This window comes from Notolepis coatsorum (genome assembly GCF_963971535.1).
Source record: "Notolepis coatsorum genome assembly, chromosome: 16".
Classification (NCBI taxonomy): domain Eukaryota; kingdom Metazoa; phylum Chordata; class Actinopteri; order Aulopiformes; family Paralepididae; genus Notolepis; species Notolepis coatsorum.
In genome coordinates, this window is record NC_140180.1 from 71,181,653 (window position 1) to 71,199,744 (window position 18,092).

General features: G+C 41.2%; 1 protein-coding gene across 4 annotated transcripts; it reads right to left on the reverse strand.

Moving 5' to 3' along the window:
• Window positions 1–14: 14 nt before the first annotated feature.
• On the reverse strand, window positions 15–17,875 carry cnot7 (CCR4-NOT transcription complex, subunit 7). 4 transcript variants are annotated; one of them, XM_084332366.1, is made up of 7 exons: window positions 17,720–17,875; window positions 16,887–17,013; window positions 16,273–16,466; window positions 8,511–8,672; window positions 4,156–4,300; window positions 1,816–1,926; window positions 15–1,468 (listed from the first exon to the last, which is right to left on the reverse strand). In XM_084332366.1, exons 2-7 carry the CDS (start codon window positions 17,001–17,003, stop codon window positions 1,337–1,339), a joined length of 861 nt encoding a protein of 286 aa, XP_084188492.1. In that variant the 5' UTR covers window positions 17,004–17,013; window positions 17,720–17,875; the 3' UTR covers window positions 15–1,336. The 4 variants fall into 4 exon arrangements, with proteins under 4 accessions (XP_084188492.1, XP_084188491.1, XP_084188493.1 ...); XM_084332365.1 differs by having other exon boundaries at window positions 16,887–17,086; XM_084332367.1 differs by lacking the exon at window positions 1,816–1,926 and having other exon boundaries at window positions 16,887–17,086.
• Between the last annotated feature and the right edge of the window lie 217 nt (window positions 17,876–18,092).

An 18,092-nucleotide genomic window follows, 5' to 3' on the forward strand; every position in this document is an offset into this window, starting at 1 on the left:
AAGTTGAGAACATTTGTTAGAAAAGTTTCAAGCCTTTATTTACAAAAGCCCTAAAAACAATCATCTTGTATATTGCATTTTTTTTTATTGTATTCATTTACACTGTACGGATGATGTAATGAGGAAAAGAAAAGTGATGCTTCGAAACTAATCTGACGCTCAAAGAGGTAAATAAGTTGTGTAGGTACACTTCAACACACACATCTATGGAAGCTCAATAAACTACTCAACACAGCATTTATCCAAACAACTTTAGTACATGCAGCTGTTCTAGGCATGAATGCATTGCAAGGCAATACAAAAAAAACACCTGCACCAAAAGTGCGTCATTCAAAGAAACACAAAACTACAAGTAAAATGAATTCCACTGAAACAAAAAGTTGTCAAATTGGTTAAGATGCAATGGTCTCCCCTCCCCCCAACAAGTAAAAGCTTTTGTTTTATTTTAGTACTAAAACTACAAAACTTCCCGATTCACCTTAAAAACAAAATGGAAAATAAACTCTTAGCATCTTAGAGTAATAACATGATACGGCAGATGAGGTCCGGTAAAACTGGTGCTCACCTGACTTGATGGATGAAATCAAGGGACGGTCTTGATCACAGCTAAGTACCTGTACACACAGTGTTACTGGTGCCTGTGTCAATAACGGCTCCCTTTTCTGGGGCAGACAAGAAACCACATTCCTATAGTCAGGGAATAGCATATCTACATGTAGTTGACTGGTATATTAGTGTTGAACGGTTCAACTCTTCTCTCCATTATGTAACCAGTACAATAAATTAATATTTAAAACATAAAAATGGTGCCAATATGTTAAGGCTGAGCTTGGTGAAAAATAACTAATAATAGGGTTGTCACAACAAAGATGCATGTTAAAGTGTAAAACGTGAACTTAGAGAAGGCAACAAAGAGGCGGACACCAGGAACATTTCCAACGTTCTGTATAAAATCAGGATCTGGCGAGAGCTTTTAAAGTGCAAATCTTTTACAGAACATTTTAGAAAAACTAAAATCCCATTTCATCAAGCGTTACAGGTGAAATCTAACAAGAACCGACCAGCCCTTCAATGCTGCTTCATAGGAAATAAAACACTTAAACCCACACACGCACACCTTTGGTATGAGTTAGGACAGCTGTGATTTTGTTTTCCTATTGACCAACATATTCACCAAGTAGCTTAAGTGTGAGAGGAGCATTATGGAGAGAAAAAAAAAGCTTCCTAAAAGACGTGTATGTTTTTCTTCTTCCATTATCTTCCAGTCATCACAACTTGACTTCAATGCCACATTGATTAGGGATATGATCGTGGTGAGGGGGGGTCCAGATTGATGTCATGACTGCTGCTTGTTCGCTTCCTCTTCATAGGCATTCCCTGTTCCATTCTGGACGTAGGCTGAGCCAGAGCCCAGCCCATACAAGTGACCACAGTACTTTGCATCATCAATATGATCCTCGAAGAACATCTGTTAAGAGGAAAAATATTATTATGTCAGATGCAGAGAACAAAAGAAAACCTACTTTTGCTTGCATTCCAAAGGTCTTTTGGCATATGGATTCCACAGTCATTCAGATGGAGGTATACCTTTGAGAATCAGAAACAGAATCACAGAGGAAGAAACGTATCTTTTGTTTCCTGCAGTAGTTATGAATGTAAAATATAGGTAGTGTGTTTTCTCCAACGCCATCTGGTGGACGATGAACACATGTGACACTGAACTAACTGGCTGAATAAAATAAAAAACAGACTTTCATGTCCATGGTTTCACCGCTTGTCACTTGCAACCTCGGGGCTAAAACATAAATGACCTACCTCCCTCATCTTGAAGAAAGCCATTCCTGTGAGTAAAGAGTCTGAGCCTGCCTGGTGCTGAGGGCCGATCCTCTCCAGTTCCAACTGCTCTGCCACTTCCTGTAGCCCACCCTGCCACACAACGGATCAGTCAGTCCAAGGGGACTTGCCAAAAACTTGGCATCTCACTCTGCGTCCAATGAGTGGCTTAGGTGGGGCGTGAGGTCCAATGAGATCAGTTAGGGTTAAGGTATGGATGGGGTTAAACACAAAATGCCAGGTTTTCAGGGAGTCCCGTCACTCAAGCTCTTCATTAGGGCTGGGTATCGAAATTCAATACTTTTATGGCATTGATAGAGTAGCTTCAATACTATCGCGTATCGAAAAATGCTGTGGTGTCGAAATTTGGTATAAAATGACACTCGATAACAAGTTTTAATACCCAAGGGTAGTTAATCTCATCAGTGTCAGTGGGCCAATCAACATGTTTTTTCTGAGATATCAGTCAGTGGGCCAATCAGCATGTTTGTTCTGAGATCAGTGGGCCAATCAGCATGTTTGTTCTGAGATATCAGTCAGTGAGCCGATCAACATGTTTTATCTGAGATATCAGTCAGTGAGCCAATCAACATGTTTGTTCCAAGATATAACATTTGTTCCGTTCAACCACAATCCAGAAATCTGCCAAAATGTAAAAGAGTCCCTGATTGGCTCACACAGCACATGTGACGCACATCGGAAAAAAGTAGTCTCGGTATCTGTATCGAATACCGGGTATTGGATATAGAAATATATTGGACCACTAGCCTAGCTTAAAACTCCAGGAGAGCTAGCTGGTCCATAACCACTTCCATTAATTTGTGCTGTGCTAGGATAGCTTGTAGCTAGGATAACTTGAAGATGGATAAATTGTTATCAATCTTCCTGTCTGACTCTGGAGAAGACAGTAAAAGCATGTTTCCCATAATGTTGGCGTGTTCCTTTAAATATCCCTTCCACATGTTTTAAAGCCTTACAAAATATTCTATATTAAATAACAATTTGTATAAATATGTTTTTTCCCACTAAATTGTTCAACTACTGAAAATGGTTTAGCAGCATCTCTCCATTCATCTCTGTTGCATTCATTTATAATGGCGTTTTTGTTTTGTTCTTGATTTATTGTGATGTTTCTTCTTGACTTGTTTAAAGAAGACGTGTCCAGCCCATGGGGACATTGTGTGTTGTCGGGCCTTACAAATAAATTTGATTTGATCTCCACCTTTACCCCGTTAAGAATTCACAGATCTATGAATATGCAAATTGGCAACAAGCACCCATTGATATTGATCATGAATTCCAAGTCAGCAACTCAGCTTTCGGTGTATGCCGAACATAAAAAGGTGTCAGGTTACCACATACTGGACCATGATAGTTCAACCTATAGTGAATAATTATGAATAGTGGCATCACACATGCAACTGAGATTTCAGGGAAGTACAGAGCAGCTCTCCCCCTTCAGAGAAAGAATATGGAGGGGAAAAAGGTGCTCTGGTGACAAGTTCTGCACAAATAACAATCTGTATAGTCAAAGTCACACCTCCAAGAGGAGTTAACCATGATTAACAATCTGTATAGTCAAAGTCACACCTCCAAGAGGAGTTAACCATGATTAACAATCTGTATAGTCAAAGTCACACCTCCAAGAGGAGTTAACCATGATTAACAATCTGTATAGTCAAAGTCACACCTCCAAGAGGAGTTAACCATAAATAACAATAACAATCTGTATAGTCAAAGTCATCAGGAGTTAGGGATGGGTACCGAATTCGGTACTTTTGAGGTACCGAACCGAAACACGTCGGTACTACCGAGTATCGAATCAAGTGAGAAACCGACAAAATTAAAAATAAAAATAAAAAAAAATATTTTTTATTATTATTTTTTTTTATTTTTTTTTTTTTTTTTTACTTTTTTTTTTTCATGTCAACGTTCACACGCACAATATATGCTTACCTAGGATTTGACTTGATTCAACAACAAAGCAGTCGGAGCAATGACAAGCCGAAAACTGTCGAAATTGTAGTTATTTGAAGTTTGGATTTTTTTTTTACGACTGAGGTAGGTAAATTAAATTTCGACAGTTTTCGGCTTGTCATTGCTCCGACTGCTTTGTTGTTGAATCAAGTCAAATCCTAGGTAAGCATATATTGTGCGTGTGAACGTTGACATGAAAAGAAAAAAGTAAAAAAAAAAAAGTACCGAAAAAAGGTACCGTTGGGTACCGGTATCGATTCACAGGTTCAAATGTGAAAGGTACCCATCCCTATCAGGAGTTAACCATAAAGAAAAACGTGTTTAGTGGAGGGGGTCTGATCTCACCTTGAGGTTCTTGCAGCTCTTCATAAGGTACTTGACATCATAAATGATGGGAAAGAACAAACGGAGGATCTCAAAGAAATCCACCTCTTCTTCAGGCAGGTTCGCGTTGGACAGGATCTTGATCAGGTATCCAAAATCATAGCCACTGCAACACACACACAGAATATGCTTATTTTTTTAACCACATTATAATATAGACAATCACTTAGTGACTTCAACTCTGCCAGGAGAACCAGACGACAGAAGTCTGCTCTGGCCTCTTCATCCCATCCCCACAGACACCTGTTCCCTCTCTGCAACAAGCCGCCTGTATGGCTGCTGCACCCGTCAATCACACCCCCTCCCAGTTCTGCAACAGCAAATAATCAAGTCACCGCATAAATCAAATCAACGACCTCCAGACACAAGACACTTGAAGTGAAACCGAGCTGATTACCTGATTTACAACTTGACCTGCTCCGACAACATGTGTAGCTTGGTAATGGAGAAGTAGGGCAGGCTATACTCGTCTGTCTGGCTATAGCCTGGCATGAGAGAAGCAGTGATCCAAAACGTCTGTTAGGACACGCAGCAACCTATGGAGGCCTCCTATTATAAACCACAATTAACTCAGATCTATGATTCACAATGGAACTAGAATGGCGACGCCCACATTACAGCACATGTTGACAGGGTAAACCCGCCCCACCAGTTGAGAATAAAGAGGAGGATACCGAGTAGACAGAGGAGACTCGTTATAATGACAGAGGAGGAGACTCGTTATAATGACAGAGAGGAGGAGACTCGTTATGATGACAGAGAGGAGGAGACTAGTTATAATGACAGAGAGGAGGAGACTCGTTATGATGACCGAGGAGGAGACTCGTTATGATGACAGAGAGGAGGAGACTCGTTATAATGACAGAGAGGAGGAGACTCGTTATAATGACAGAGGAGGAGGAGACTCGTTATAATGACAGAGAGGAGGAGACTCGTTATGATGACAGAGAGGAGACTCGTTATGACAGAGAGGAGGAGACTCGTTATGATGACAGAGAGGAGGAGACTCGTTATGACAGAGAGGAGGAGACTCGTTATGATGACAGAGAGGAGACTCGTTATGATGACAGAGAGGAGGAGACTCGTTATGATGACAGAGAGGAGGAGACTCGTTATGATGACAGAGAGGAGGAGACTAGTTATAATGACAGAGAGGAGGAGACTCGTTATAATGACAGAGAGGAGACTCGTTATGATGACAGAGAGGAGGAGACTCGTTATAATGACAGAGAGGAGGAGACTCGTTATGACGACAGAGAGGAGGAGACTAGTTATAATGACAGAGAGGAGGAGACTCGTTATAATGACCGAGGAGGAGACTCGTTATGATGACAGAGAGGAGGAGACTCGTTATGATGACAGAGAGGAGACTCGTTATGACAGAGAGGAGGAGACTCGTTATGATGACAGAGAGGAGGAGACTCGTTATGACAGAGAGGAGACTCGTTATGATGACAGAGAGGAGACTCGTTATGATGACAGAGAGGAGGAGACTCGTTATGATGACAGAGAGGAGGAGACTAGTTATAATGACAGAGAGGAGGAGACTCGTTATAATGACAGAGAGGAGACTCGTTATGATGACAGAGAGGAGGAGACTCGTTATAATGACAGAGAGGAGACTCGTTATGATGACAGAGAGGAGACTCGTTATGATGACAGAGAGGAGGAGACTCGTTATGATGACAGAGAGGAGGAGACTCGTTATGATGACAGAGAGGAGGAGACTCGTTATGATGACAGAGAGGAGGAGACTCGTTATGATGACAGAGAGGAGACTCGTTATGATGACAGAGAGGAGGAGACTCGTTATGATGACAGAGAGGAGGAGACTCGTTATGATGACAGAGAGGAGGAGACTCGTTATGAAAGCAGAGAGGAGGAGACTCGTTATGAAAGCAGTGTTTCGTTTGTCTAAGATTTAAAAAGGTTTAAACTTTACAGCACTGACAAAGTTGAACAAAGTGCTGTACAAGTCCCACAATATAAATAAATTTTTTAATTCAATAAAAAATAAATAAAAAAAAAAAATGTATCTCGAAGCTTCGAATTAAAATCGAATCTCGGCCCCGAAGCTTCGAATGCCAAAAAGAAATTCGAAGGTCAGCCCTACTGTTATTAAAGTTAGTTAAAAACATAATTTTGTATTGTTTTTTTTGGTTAACACTTTGACTGCCGGGAACCATCTTTAGACGTCTTTGCTGGCCATGCTAAAGTTGCCGGAGGACGCGTTACGTCGTCCTTATATCAATATTTCAAAAATCTGCGATCGGATTCATATGTCCCCTCCGCTGGCCTGAGATCCACCAGCAGGACCCACTGAGCTCTCTGGCGGTTCAGGAGCGCCATCTGGTGGCCGATCGGCGCAATCGCCAAACAGGATGTGGCATAGAGGTTGTCCTAGACGTCCGTAGTACTTCCGGGCGCTCGCTATAGGTCATGGGACTCTGGCTCGTCACGCTACACGGTGATCGATTGGCAATAACTCGATAAACAACATGATTTGGACGTATATACCATTATACAAGCTGGAGATGGACCGGGTAAAAATATATCCCATAATGATAAGATTTCTACTCTACGATGATCGCCCAACGGCGCGCGGAGACTGGGTGAGTTTCAGCGTGTAACGTTACCGTCTTCGATACTAACTGCTATTATCAACATTTGACCCACATTAGATGATTGGTATAACGCTGCCCACGGAATTATAAACGCCCCCTCGCCCATCCGGTCAACATCAGATGACGTGTAGTAACTTCTAGAAGTACGTCTAGTTGGAATTTTTTATATCGCGCTGATTGCCATCAAACTGTATTTCATCATCAATATAATGCATTTGGGGCTATATATCACGTTCTGGAGAAAGCTGCAGAAAGAAATGAAAACATACTTATACATTAGACCATACTTTACTATGAATATGTGAATGAAAAAGTTTAACGTTGCTACACAATGAACAATACATATAGGACTTTGAATGGGCCCTAATAATGGCAATGTAGCAATAGAATTTAAAGTTATAGCCCTGCAAAGAAGGGGACTTTCTCCATAGACAAATAGCGCTGGCAATCTATGGTATATCATGAATTTAACCTTAGGCAGCCAAAGTGTTAAATACAAAGGAAAAAATATTAAATCAGAGAAATCCGAAAACAGGAAAATTCATATCCGAAAACAGGAAAAGATCAAGCGGATTTCATAGGGCCCTACTTTAGACAGAATCACAAAGAGTGGTTTAAGAGAAGTTATTTATATTTTTAACGTGATTCATTCATTCATTATTATTTAGTTAGATAACATGTTATGACTTTCCACTGCAAAGACAATAAGTAACAATACGATGAGTCAGTCATGAATATGCAAATAGCCATGCAAATGGCCAAAATGTCATGGTCGACATCATCAGCGACGGCGACTCATCATTGCAACCCTGAGTGTAACACTCAAGTTCGACACTGTTTGATGAACAATATCACTGACCCTTAGCTGCCAGAGGTGTACCCCTCCAGCTGACTCGTTTGTCATTTGTAAGTCACTTTAGATAAAAGTGTCAGCTAATCCTTGAATGCTGCGAGTGTGACACAAAATGTCTTGTGTCTTCCTACACCAGAGGACATCCTTGCTTTCCTGCACTGGTCCCCGGTAAATTCCAGGATCAATTTCAAAGTCCTGGTGTTCGCCTACAGAGCCCTCCATGGGCAAGCCCCCCCCCCTACATTAACAAGGTCATCCATCCACTTTCTTCCAGCCAGTCACTGCGGTCATCCCATCAAGAGCTCCTGGTGGTGCCCAGGACCAAACTCAAAACCAAAGAGGACCAAGCTTTTACAGTGACTGGCCCAAGGCTCTGGAACACCCTCCCCTTAAACCTGAAAACTGCTCCCTCAGAGCTCATTTTTAAAAAGGCAGCTAAAAAATACTTCTACAGGCAGAGTATTTAAAATACCCATAGCCGTTTCCTTTTATGTCTTTTGTTGTTGTTGTTGTTTTAGCTCATTTTAATGTTTTATTCTTCTCTTCTACATCTTTTTTTCTTCTTGTATTTTTTGTTTTAAAATGCTGTGTAGCACTCTGTGCACTCATGCTGAGAAGGGCGCTATAAAAATAAAGTTTTACTTACTTACTTACTAAATGACTAAATGTAGTGCAGGTCCACGGCTGACTGTCAACCTATCCACCAAGGTTGTGCCAAACCAGACAGGAAATGCGCAAGTCATTGTGAGTTAAGAACACACGTGAGCACCAGCGCTTACGGCACTTCCCTGCACACGTGTAATAATAACACAAAGTGTGTATGTTGAAGGACAGAATACCTGTGGAAGGACAGCCACTTGACTCCCTCGCAGAGCACCACTCCCGACGTCATCAGCAGCTCCGCAAAGTACAGCGTCTCGATCCCTTCGTCTTCGTGCTTCTTGAACTGAATCCCTGAAGTGGTCAGGAGTTCAATAGAGTCCTGTGCGTACATGTCCTCCCTGGTGTAGGAAGACACAAGACATCCGTGTCACACTTGCAGCATTCACTATGACATGACGAGAGGCCCTATGGGGGAACAGGGACACACAGTGTCAGAGATGTGAGGCACTTTACACAGAGTGCCTGTGAGTGGCAAGACGCAGTGTTGTAGTACTCGAGTCCAGGACTGGAACTCAAGTCTGAGTCCTGGACTGATTTTCAGGACTCGTGACTCGACTTGGACTTGAGCACTGATGACTCGGACTTGGACTCGAGCATTGACTGCATTCAGACTCGGAAGGTGCAGACGAGGAGTTGGACTTAATTGATAAAGATAAATAAACTTTTTTATATTTTATATTTGCTTCCACTGCTTCCACAAATCTCATTGTATGCAAATATGATGGCATAGGATATTGATGACTAGTGCATTTGTTTGGCTATTGTGTCACAAAGTAAATAAACACCCTTTGAAATGGTGACCGCTGTGTCATTTATGTTTAATGTAGACCTTTTTTTATTTGTATTCGTCAGCTCTTTGACTGCCAGAGTGGAGTGGACTCAAGCTTGATGACTCGGACTCGGACTAGGGTAATGGGGACTCGACTCTGGCTCTTCTTTGGTGACTCGGACTCAAACACTGGGGACTCGAGACTCACCCTCGTCAACATAAAATAATCCAATAAGGGCACGGTTGGTACGAAAGTGATGGTGACGTCTTGATGGAGCGCCGTGCGCCAAGCGGATTCAGATAGGATAAATGTTTTATTTACATTTTTATGACGAGTCATATTATACTATAATATTAGTGTAGCCTAATCTTTATCTGCAACTGTGAAGAAAAACCCCATTGGTTTAAACAGAATGAATAAGACACATAAAAAATTTATAATAATAATAATAATAATAATAATAATAATAATAATAATAATAATAATAATAATAATAATAATAATAATAATAATAATAATAATAAAATTAAATACAAATTAGAATCTTGATTTATAATTCGAATGTCAACGTTATGAATGAAGCTTCGAAGCTTCGAACTATTCGGTACAGCCCTACAAAGTAGTATGCGATCTGTATTATTACCGTAATTTTCGGACTATAAGCCGCACCTTTTCCCCCCATTTTTCGACCCTGCGGCTTATATAACGGTGCGGCTTATATGTGACTCGATGTGACCAAACCCGAAAATGTTAAAATCGAAATATTGCTTTTTTGACTGCATTGAAATGTTATTTATCTGTTCCCTTATTTGCTAAACTTCATACAACTTGTAAATGAGTTAATTCTTGTTATTTGTCCGACAGTATTGTGTCCCAATGCTAATTACATATGGTAATTAAACATTAAAACACCTGCGGCTTATAGTCCAGTGCGGCTTATATATGTACACATCATTCAATTTAGCTGCTGCGGCTTATATACAGGTGCGGCTTATAGTGCGAAAAGTACGGTAAGTATTAAGATTATTACAAGAAAAAAGGTGAATACTGGCCAATGGTTAGGCGGCGGCCTTCTCTCAAATTACATATCACAGGAAACAATCTCAACCGTGGATCACATCGAAGTCTCACAATTTAATAACATCTGGAAATTGCTTGTGGATAATCTAGGCTCCCAATCATAGGAGATTGACCTGTGAGCCATCCATAACCCACCCTTCTCTCAATCCCCCTCTACTTTACTTACTCCCCTCTCTGCCCCCCCCCCTTTCCCTTGTCATGTGTATTCGTTGTTGTCCTTCATTGTCCTTAGTTGTAATTTGTTTGTCAATATCTAGTCTGAGTATTAAGATTATACAGTATAATGCAGTGCACTGTACATAAATTACTTTATGATCTGTAATAGGGCTGCAACTAACGATTATTTTGGTAGTCGACTAATCTGTCGATTATTTTTTCGATTAGTCGACTAATCTAACGATTATTTCTGTCACACCCTCCATCTCTGCTTCCTGTGGGTGCGGCTCATTTTCCAGGCTCTTAGCAGACTTCTTAGTAGGGCTGACCTTCAAAGCTTTTTTTGGCAATCGAAGCTTCGGGGCCGAGCTTCGATTTTAATTCGAAGCTTCGATTTTTATTTTTATCTTATGTTGTGGGACTTGTACAGCACTTGGTAAACTTTGTTGTTTTTAAATGTGCTCTATAAATAAAGTGGATTGGATTAATGAATTAAGTAGCCCCTTTCGTGACTGTGACGCAAGGTGTGATTTAATTCAAGGTGGATTGCTGTTGTCGTTTGAATAACTTCAGATTTCATGGGAACTACCAATCCCCCAAATCAAGAATGTTTAAGATGAATGAAGTAAGATTTTGATTATTTGAAATATGGCCTGTGTAGACTAAACTATGCACAGAATTATGTCAGTCTACAAGGTCCGGATTCTACATGGTCTGGCAATGTAGACTCCACTACAGACCAATTATCAGTGAATGTTCATGCATTTTTAAGAAGGGCTACTTCCACAAAAAAACAAAGAACTCACCAAAACATCTCAGTAGCACCTTATCTAAATGTTCTATTTCATATATGGAGATTCATATTTATTTATGTATTGCATGCATTTCTACATTTTATTTCCTATTTTGTTTATTCATCCCAGTATCTTTCTTTCTTATGTGTGGAATTCTACAAGACATTTACATTTAGTCATTTAGCTGACGCTTTTATCCAAAGCGACTTACAAGTTCTGTACGACAGGTCATCAGGAAGGATACAACTCTATCAGCTGAGTAACAATATTCATCAAAGTGTTGCGTGTTACAGTGTAGGTTAGTTTATTAGGACAAGTGCATGACAGTAAGGTTAGTATTATTTTTATTTTTTTACATTTTTCAGATAATGGTTGAAGAAGTGCGTCTTTAGTCGACGGCGAAAGATTGGACGGGATTCGGCTGTCCTAACTGGGGTGGGTAGTTAATTCCACCATTGTGGGGCAAGGACTGAGAATAGGCGTGTAGGTGGTGTATATGTGTTTGAGGATGATATCCTTCAAACAGGCAATAGTGATGATATAATTTTGGCAGTGCTGAGCTGGGTTACTTTCCTCCAGTGTATTTGTCCCCCGGCCCCACCCAATGGCCCCATGCGCGCGCACACACACACACACACACACAAACCGAAGTAAAAAAATGTTTTTTTTTTAACTTCGATTTTTTTTTAAATGTTCGAAGCTTGTGCCATCGAACGAAGCTTTGAAGCTTCGAAGCATTTAAGACAGCCCTACTTCTTAGCTTAACATAACAGACCGACAGTAAGTTTGGGGGAACTAATGGGATAACTGGGGTTGCAACAAAAGTGCAACTAGGGCTAAAAACACAATGAAATAAAAAATAATAATAATAAATAATATATCCTTCTTAGAAGACTTCTTAGCTTAACATCCCAGGGAACTAATGGGATAACTGGGGATGTTGTTTGCTCCTGACAAGAGTCTCAAAGTCTGGGGTGATGGTAGACAAAGCAACTCTGAGGTCATGCTCAATGTCCAATCTGTTCCTCTGCTTTGTCTTCAGCTGGATCAGAGCTGAGAAGCCACTTTCACAAAGATAGGTAGTGCAAAAAAAAAGAAAAAAAAACAAGTTTTTTTTTTTTAATCGTTTAATTTTTTTATACGACGCATCGACGCAAAAATTCGGCGTTGACGAGTTTTTATGATCGACGTCGTCGATTATGTCGACTAATCGTTGCAGCCCTAATCTGTAAAGTATTAATAGTATACAATATAGTGCACTGTACATAAACAACTATAATCTGTAAAGTATACAACTGTATAGTGCAATGTACATAATTAAATTATGTAGTACATGATCTGTAATGTATCAAGAGTATACAGTATAGTGCAGTGCACTGTACATAAACTGTGTACATACTGTTCCCTTTCTGACTAGAGCTAAAAGTATGCAATCATCTCATTTGATCATTTGATTTCTTTCACCAGGCAACAATGCAGGGACTGTTACTCACTCACCCATTCATTCATTCATTCATTCATTAATTTGCTCGCTCTGCCCCCTAGTAGTGTCACGATACCAACATTTTGACTTCGATACCAATACCAGCCTAAGTATCACGATACCAATTCTAAAATCATACCACGGCAAAAAACTGGTAAATAAGTAACTTGTTACACTTAGTGTTCCGCTGGGAAATACCGTTCATCACTGCATACAGCTTGGTTTAATCCAAATGTCCATTCAGAAACATTGTATTATGAAATAAGACATTTCGGGGATGTCTGACTATTTCCCTATGCCTTGGTGAGCTGACACTGTTGACACGCCCATTACACAAAGCATGCGCTCTCACACACACACAGACACACCTCTGGTCACAAATCCACTCAACTCATAGAAAATACAGCATCAGGCTATTATTCTAAAAGTATCGATACTAATAAAATTTTGTATTGAACCGTTTTTAACAGCTGGGTAGTGGGTATCGAGATACTCTTCTAGTATCTGTGTATCGTGCAACACTACCCCCTAGTGGTGTCCCACAAGCATTATGTTTGATTGATTGAAAACTTTATTAACAGACTGCAGAATGGGTACAATACAGTACAGCTCAATACTAACAACTGCTAAAAGGATGAAGACCAGAAAAATACTTTTCGTCTTGTTTACATAAGGGTCCTCCATTTTCAATTCATCAAGACATTTATGACATACTACAAGACATACAAATATACGGTACTGTGTAAGAAAAATATCATAAAAAAACTGTACATTGGAGGGGGTTGGTTTTAGCCCTTTATTCGCCAATGACGTGTTACCACGTCATTCTCCGCCATGCGTAATCTGCCAATGACGCCGTAAGGCGTCTTTGAGATCAATATTTCAAAGATCTGTCATGTCAATCATATTTTACCCACGGAGACTTGAGACTTGCTGTTGATCTCCTCTCAACTCTCCAACGGTTCAAGACCGCCATCTGGTGGCCGATCGGCGAATCGCCCAAACAGGAAGTGACGCGGCAGGAAGTGGTGCTCAACCATATTTCGTCCGGCCACTCGCTATTGCTCCCGGGACTCGAGCTTGATACACTGGATAGCGATCCGTTGCCAATAACTCGATAAACAACATGATTTGGACGTATATACTATTATACAACCTGGAAATGGATCGCATATATCAACATCCCATAATCGCGAACTTTCTGCTCCATGCTGACCACCCAACGGTCAGAGGAAGCTGCGGTAAGTTTCAGCGTGTTTGATTATTATGATCCATATAAACTGCTGTGATCTATGTATCACCCATACTACATGAATGATTTAACATCGGCCACGGACTTATAAACCCCCCCTCCGGTCACCAGCAGATGATGAGGCATGACGTGTAGGACCTTGTACAATTGAATTTTTTAATCTGACGTCAATCGGTATCAAACTACATTTGATGATGTAATATATGTATTTATAGCTATAACTCGCGTTCTGCAGAATGCTGCAGAAAACGATAAAAACATATTTATACTTTAGACCGTATTTTAGTATGAATATGTGAATGAAAAAGTAGAACGTTGCTACATCCTAAACGATAGATACTTGACGTTGAATGGGCCATAGTAATGTCAATTTAGCAATACAATTTAAAAGGTTATAGCCCTGCAAAGAAGGGGAACATCTCCATAGACTTACAGTACTGGCAGACAGTGGATTAAGATCAGAATACCAGGGCCAGTTTCTAATTGCAGCCACCCGTAGGTGCTCTTTGAGAGCGGTTTTGGAGGAGGGTAGGGACATTATTGTGGCATAATTGCGAAACGTGTTTAGTCCCTTGTTTGAGCCGATGACATAAACACGTCAAACACACTTCCACACAATGTCGACACAGGGTACCCGGAGCTAGCCATCTCAGGACCATGGTATGAACGCTCCTGGTAGGAAAACATTACATTGGGTACATTTTACTCTGGGCCATGTTTATAGAGTAGCATGTTTGCCATTTGTCCAAAACCAGGGTCAATGTATGGCAAGTATTTAAGTTAGACATTCTGAGCCGTTTATACTGTAGCTACGTATTTAAGTTAAGATACTGACATTCTGAGCCGTGTTTATACTGTAGCTACGTATTTAAGTTAACACTTTGATCGCCAGGGTTAAATTCATAATTTACCATCCCTCGCCAGCCCTATTTAACATGGAGAAGTTCCCCTTCTTTGCAGGGCTATAACTTTTTAAATTGTATTGCTAAATTGACATTACTATGGCCCATTCAACATCCTATATCTATTGTTCAGGGTGTAGCAACGTTATACTTTTTCATTCACATATTCATACTAAAATACGGTCTAAAGTATAAGTATGTTTTTATCGTTTTCTGCAGCTTTCTCCAGAACTTGATTTATAGCCCCAAATGCATTATATTGATGATGAAATACAGTTTGATAGGAATCTGTGCGAGATAAAAAATGTCAACTGGACGTGCTTCTAGGAGTTACTAAGTATGATCTGATGTTGACCGGATGGGCGGGGGGTCGTTTATAATTCCGTGGCCAACGTTATATCATTCATCTAGTGTGGGTGATATGATCATTAGAGCAGTTAGTATCGAACGCGTTGAAAAATAACGCTGGATCTTACCGTATCTTCCTCGCGCCGTTGGACGATGAGCGTGGAACTGAAATATTCCTATTATGGGATGTAGAAATATCCGATCCATTTCCAGGTTGTATAATAGTATATACGTCCAAATCATGTTGTTTATCGAGTTATTGGTAACGGATTGCTATCCGTTGTGATCAGCTCGAGTCCTGAGACTATTACCGAGTGATCGGACCGAATTGAAATGAGCACCAGCTTTCATTTCCTGTTTCCGCCCTGGCGATCCGCCGATCGGCCACCAGATGGCGCTCTTGAACCGTTGGAGAGTTGAGAGGGGCTCAACAGTACATATCATGTCTCCGGGGGAGAAATATGATTTCGATCACAGATTTTTTAAATATTGATATCAAAGACGCTGCCCAGCGTCTTCGGCAGAATAAGCATGGCGGGGAAAGACGCTGCCCAGCGTCTTCGGCGATTAAAGTGTTAAGATACTGACATTCTGAGCTGTGTTTATACTGTAGCTACGTTAGCTAAGTATTTAAGTTACTGACATTCTGAGCCATGTTTATACTGTAGCTACGTTAGCTAAGTATTTAAGTTACTGACATTGTGAGCCATGATTATACTGTAGCTACGTTAGCTAAGTATTTAAGTTACTCACATTCTGAGCCATGTTTATACTGTAGCTATGTTAGCTGAGTATTTAAGTTACTGACATGTGAGCAGTGTTTTGCTATTGGCCATTTAGTGATTTGGGAGAGAGAGAGAAAGGGCTCAGCCTCTCACTCACCTACCGTATGAGAGAGTGCTTCGCATCTATGAAACGGTGTCCTTGTTCACATGACAAATGACAGACATGGCAGATTTCCATGGGAATAAGATTACAGACGACCTGCATGATTATTACAAATTACTAGAGGTCCCAAAGTAACACTAGTCCAGTATGAATATCCCAAGGGGATCAATAAAGGAATATCTTATCTTATCTTATCTAATAGGACTTAACTGAAATCGCAGTCTGTTAAGATGCAAGAACAGAACAGAGAGGAAAGAGATCTTACGTGAGGTTGAACTTAAAGTTGAACTGCCACGTTGAGGTTCCTGGCGGGTATTCCCCCTGTTCATTCATAAAGGTGAGGCCCAGCTGGATGATCTTCAACAAGTCCACATTGCAGCGAAGTAGCTGGTACTGGTAGTCAGCATTGCTCCTGAACTCTCCGATTGGTCTGGCGACCACGCCTGGGAACTCCGTATCCTGAGAACAGAACGAAATGCCAACAGGCACAAGTGAGATATGATGAGTCTATAGGGGAAATGGGGATTCCATCCCGTCAGTCATTTGAATTCAGATTCACAGCGGTTCATGATTTAGAATTTATTCCATCTCATATCCCTCCGAGAAACAAATACATGGATCATGGGGATCAGAGAGCAGAACAGCCATTTGCAGCTCCCCTGACTGGAGCAGGTAGGGGTTCAATTAGTGCCTTGCTCAAGGACACTTTAGACAAGAGCAACGCACACAGGCATCAAACCTGCTATGACCTTCCAGGTATGGGGTGGTTTCTCCAACCATGAGGCTATTCTGCAGCACCCTGTGAATATCAGTCTAAATATGTCAGGTTAATATCAGTCTATGAGTCATGAGGCATGTCAGATTAATATCATAGCTCACCATAGCTATGTAGTTGTACTTTCGGATAACATGTCGGATCCTCTTCAGCTCTGCGTCCAGGTTGTCGGCCCAAACCTCACATATTCTTTGGCTGTGATCCACAGTTGCTGCAGGCATAGTGCCACTTCTATACAAGGCATTACAAAGAACAACTACTTTAGCTAAGCAAACCATGGGACCACACAGTCCTGAATTATGACCTGCAGGAGGACAGACAGAATCATCAAGGTGAACAACACAGTGAACTCATGATTGCCAAGTTCCTCATCTATGTTGGCAAATCCATTGGCTGCAGGGCAGGTTTGCACCGCCCCTCCCCGCTCTCTACCTGTCAGATCACAGACACCACAATGTTATCTCAACAGGGTGGTCTGCGCTGCCTTGAGGTGCACCTGAGCCAGTTAATCACAGCAATAGCACATCAAACAAAAGCACAGCGACTGTAGCCGACTAACGTTGTCTCTGCAGGATCCAGTCCTGCAGAGACAACGCAACGGCGTTAGTACAGCATCTTAGCAGGCTGGTGTGGCCACTGGCAATAGTTACAGGCTAACTGCAACATTTAGCTTGCTGAGGCATTAGCATTGGTTACTGTTAGCATCCATAGAAGCAGCGTGTACGAGCTAGGTGGTTGTGCCAAGTGTTGACACATGTGTCGGGTGAGCTAGCTTACTAAAAGCAAGACAGGGGTGCATACTGTAGCTAACAGGGGAGAAGGAGCCCCCGGTGTTCTGCCAAATTCTACTGCACACCAGAATTCTGCTGCCAGCCAGCACACACTCAGCGCCACTTCGTTTGCCTGTTGCAAAGCTTTCTACGGCTTATTAACTTACCGTTCGCCAAAACTATGCGGGGGTGTTTGATCGTTTACTATTTCAAATGTACAAAATGTACCCCCCAGCTAATGACAGGGGTTTTCACTAACTTTTTAAAGAGTTTTCTATCCCAATATTGCATCGATATCAACCTACAGCAGCCATCATAGCCGAACCTCCATGACGACGTCATCACGTATGACGAGAGCGTCACTGGCGTGTGCGTCAAATAGAGTCAGGTCCATGTTTGTACCCGTCGTTGCTTGGAAAAAGAGAAGAAAACGACCTACACACGGGCATAATTTCTCCTGGTTCAAAGCTACCCGAACTAAACTGACTATTAAAAAAAAGCAATGCAAACATCTGCCAGAAGAGAGTACAACAAACATTT

Excerpts from the sequence above, each read along its gene's own strand:
- cnot7 (XM_084332365.1), bottom strand. The coding sequence starts at position 17,060 with ATGGTTTGCTTAGCTAAAGTAGTTGTTCTTTGTAATGCCTTGTATAGA. Across the intron at positions 8,673-16,272 it reads AACTTTAAGTTCAACCTCAC|GGAGGACATGTACGCACAGG; the intron begins GTAAGATCTCTT and ends TTCCTACACCAG. Across the intron at positions 1,469-1,815 it reads CTTTCTTCAAGATGAGGGAG|ATGTTCTTCGAGGATCATAT; the intron begins GTAGGTCATTTA and ends TCCTCTTAACAG.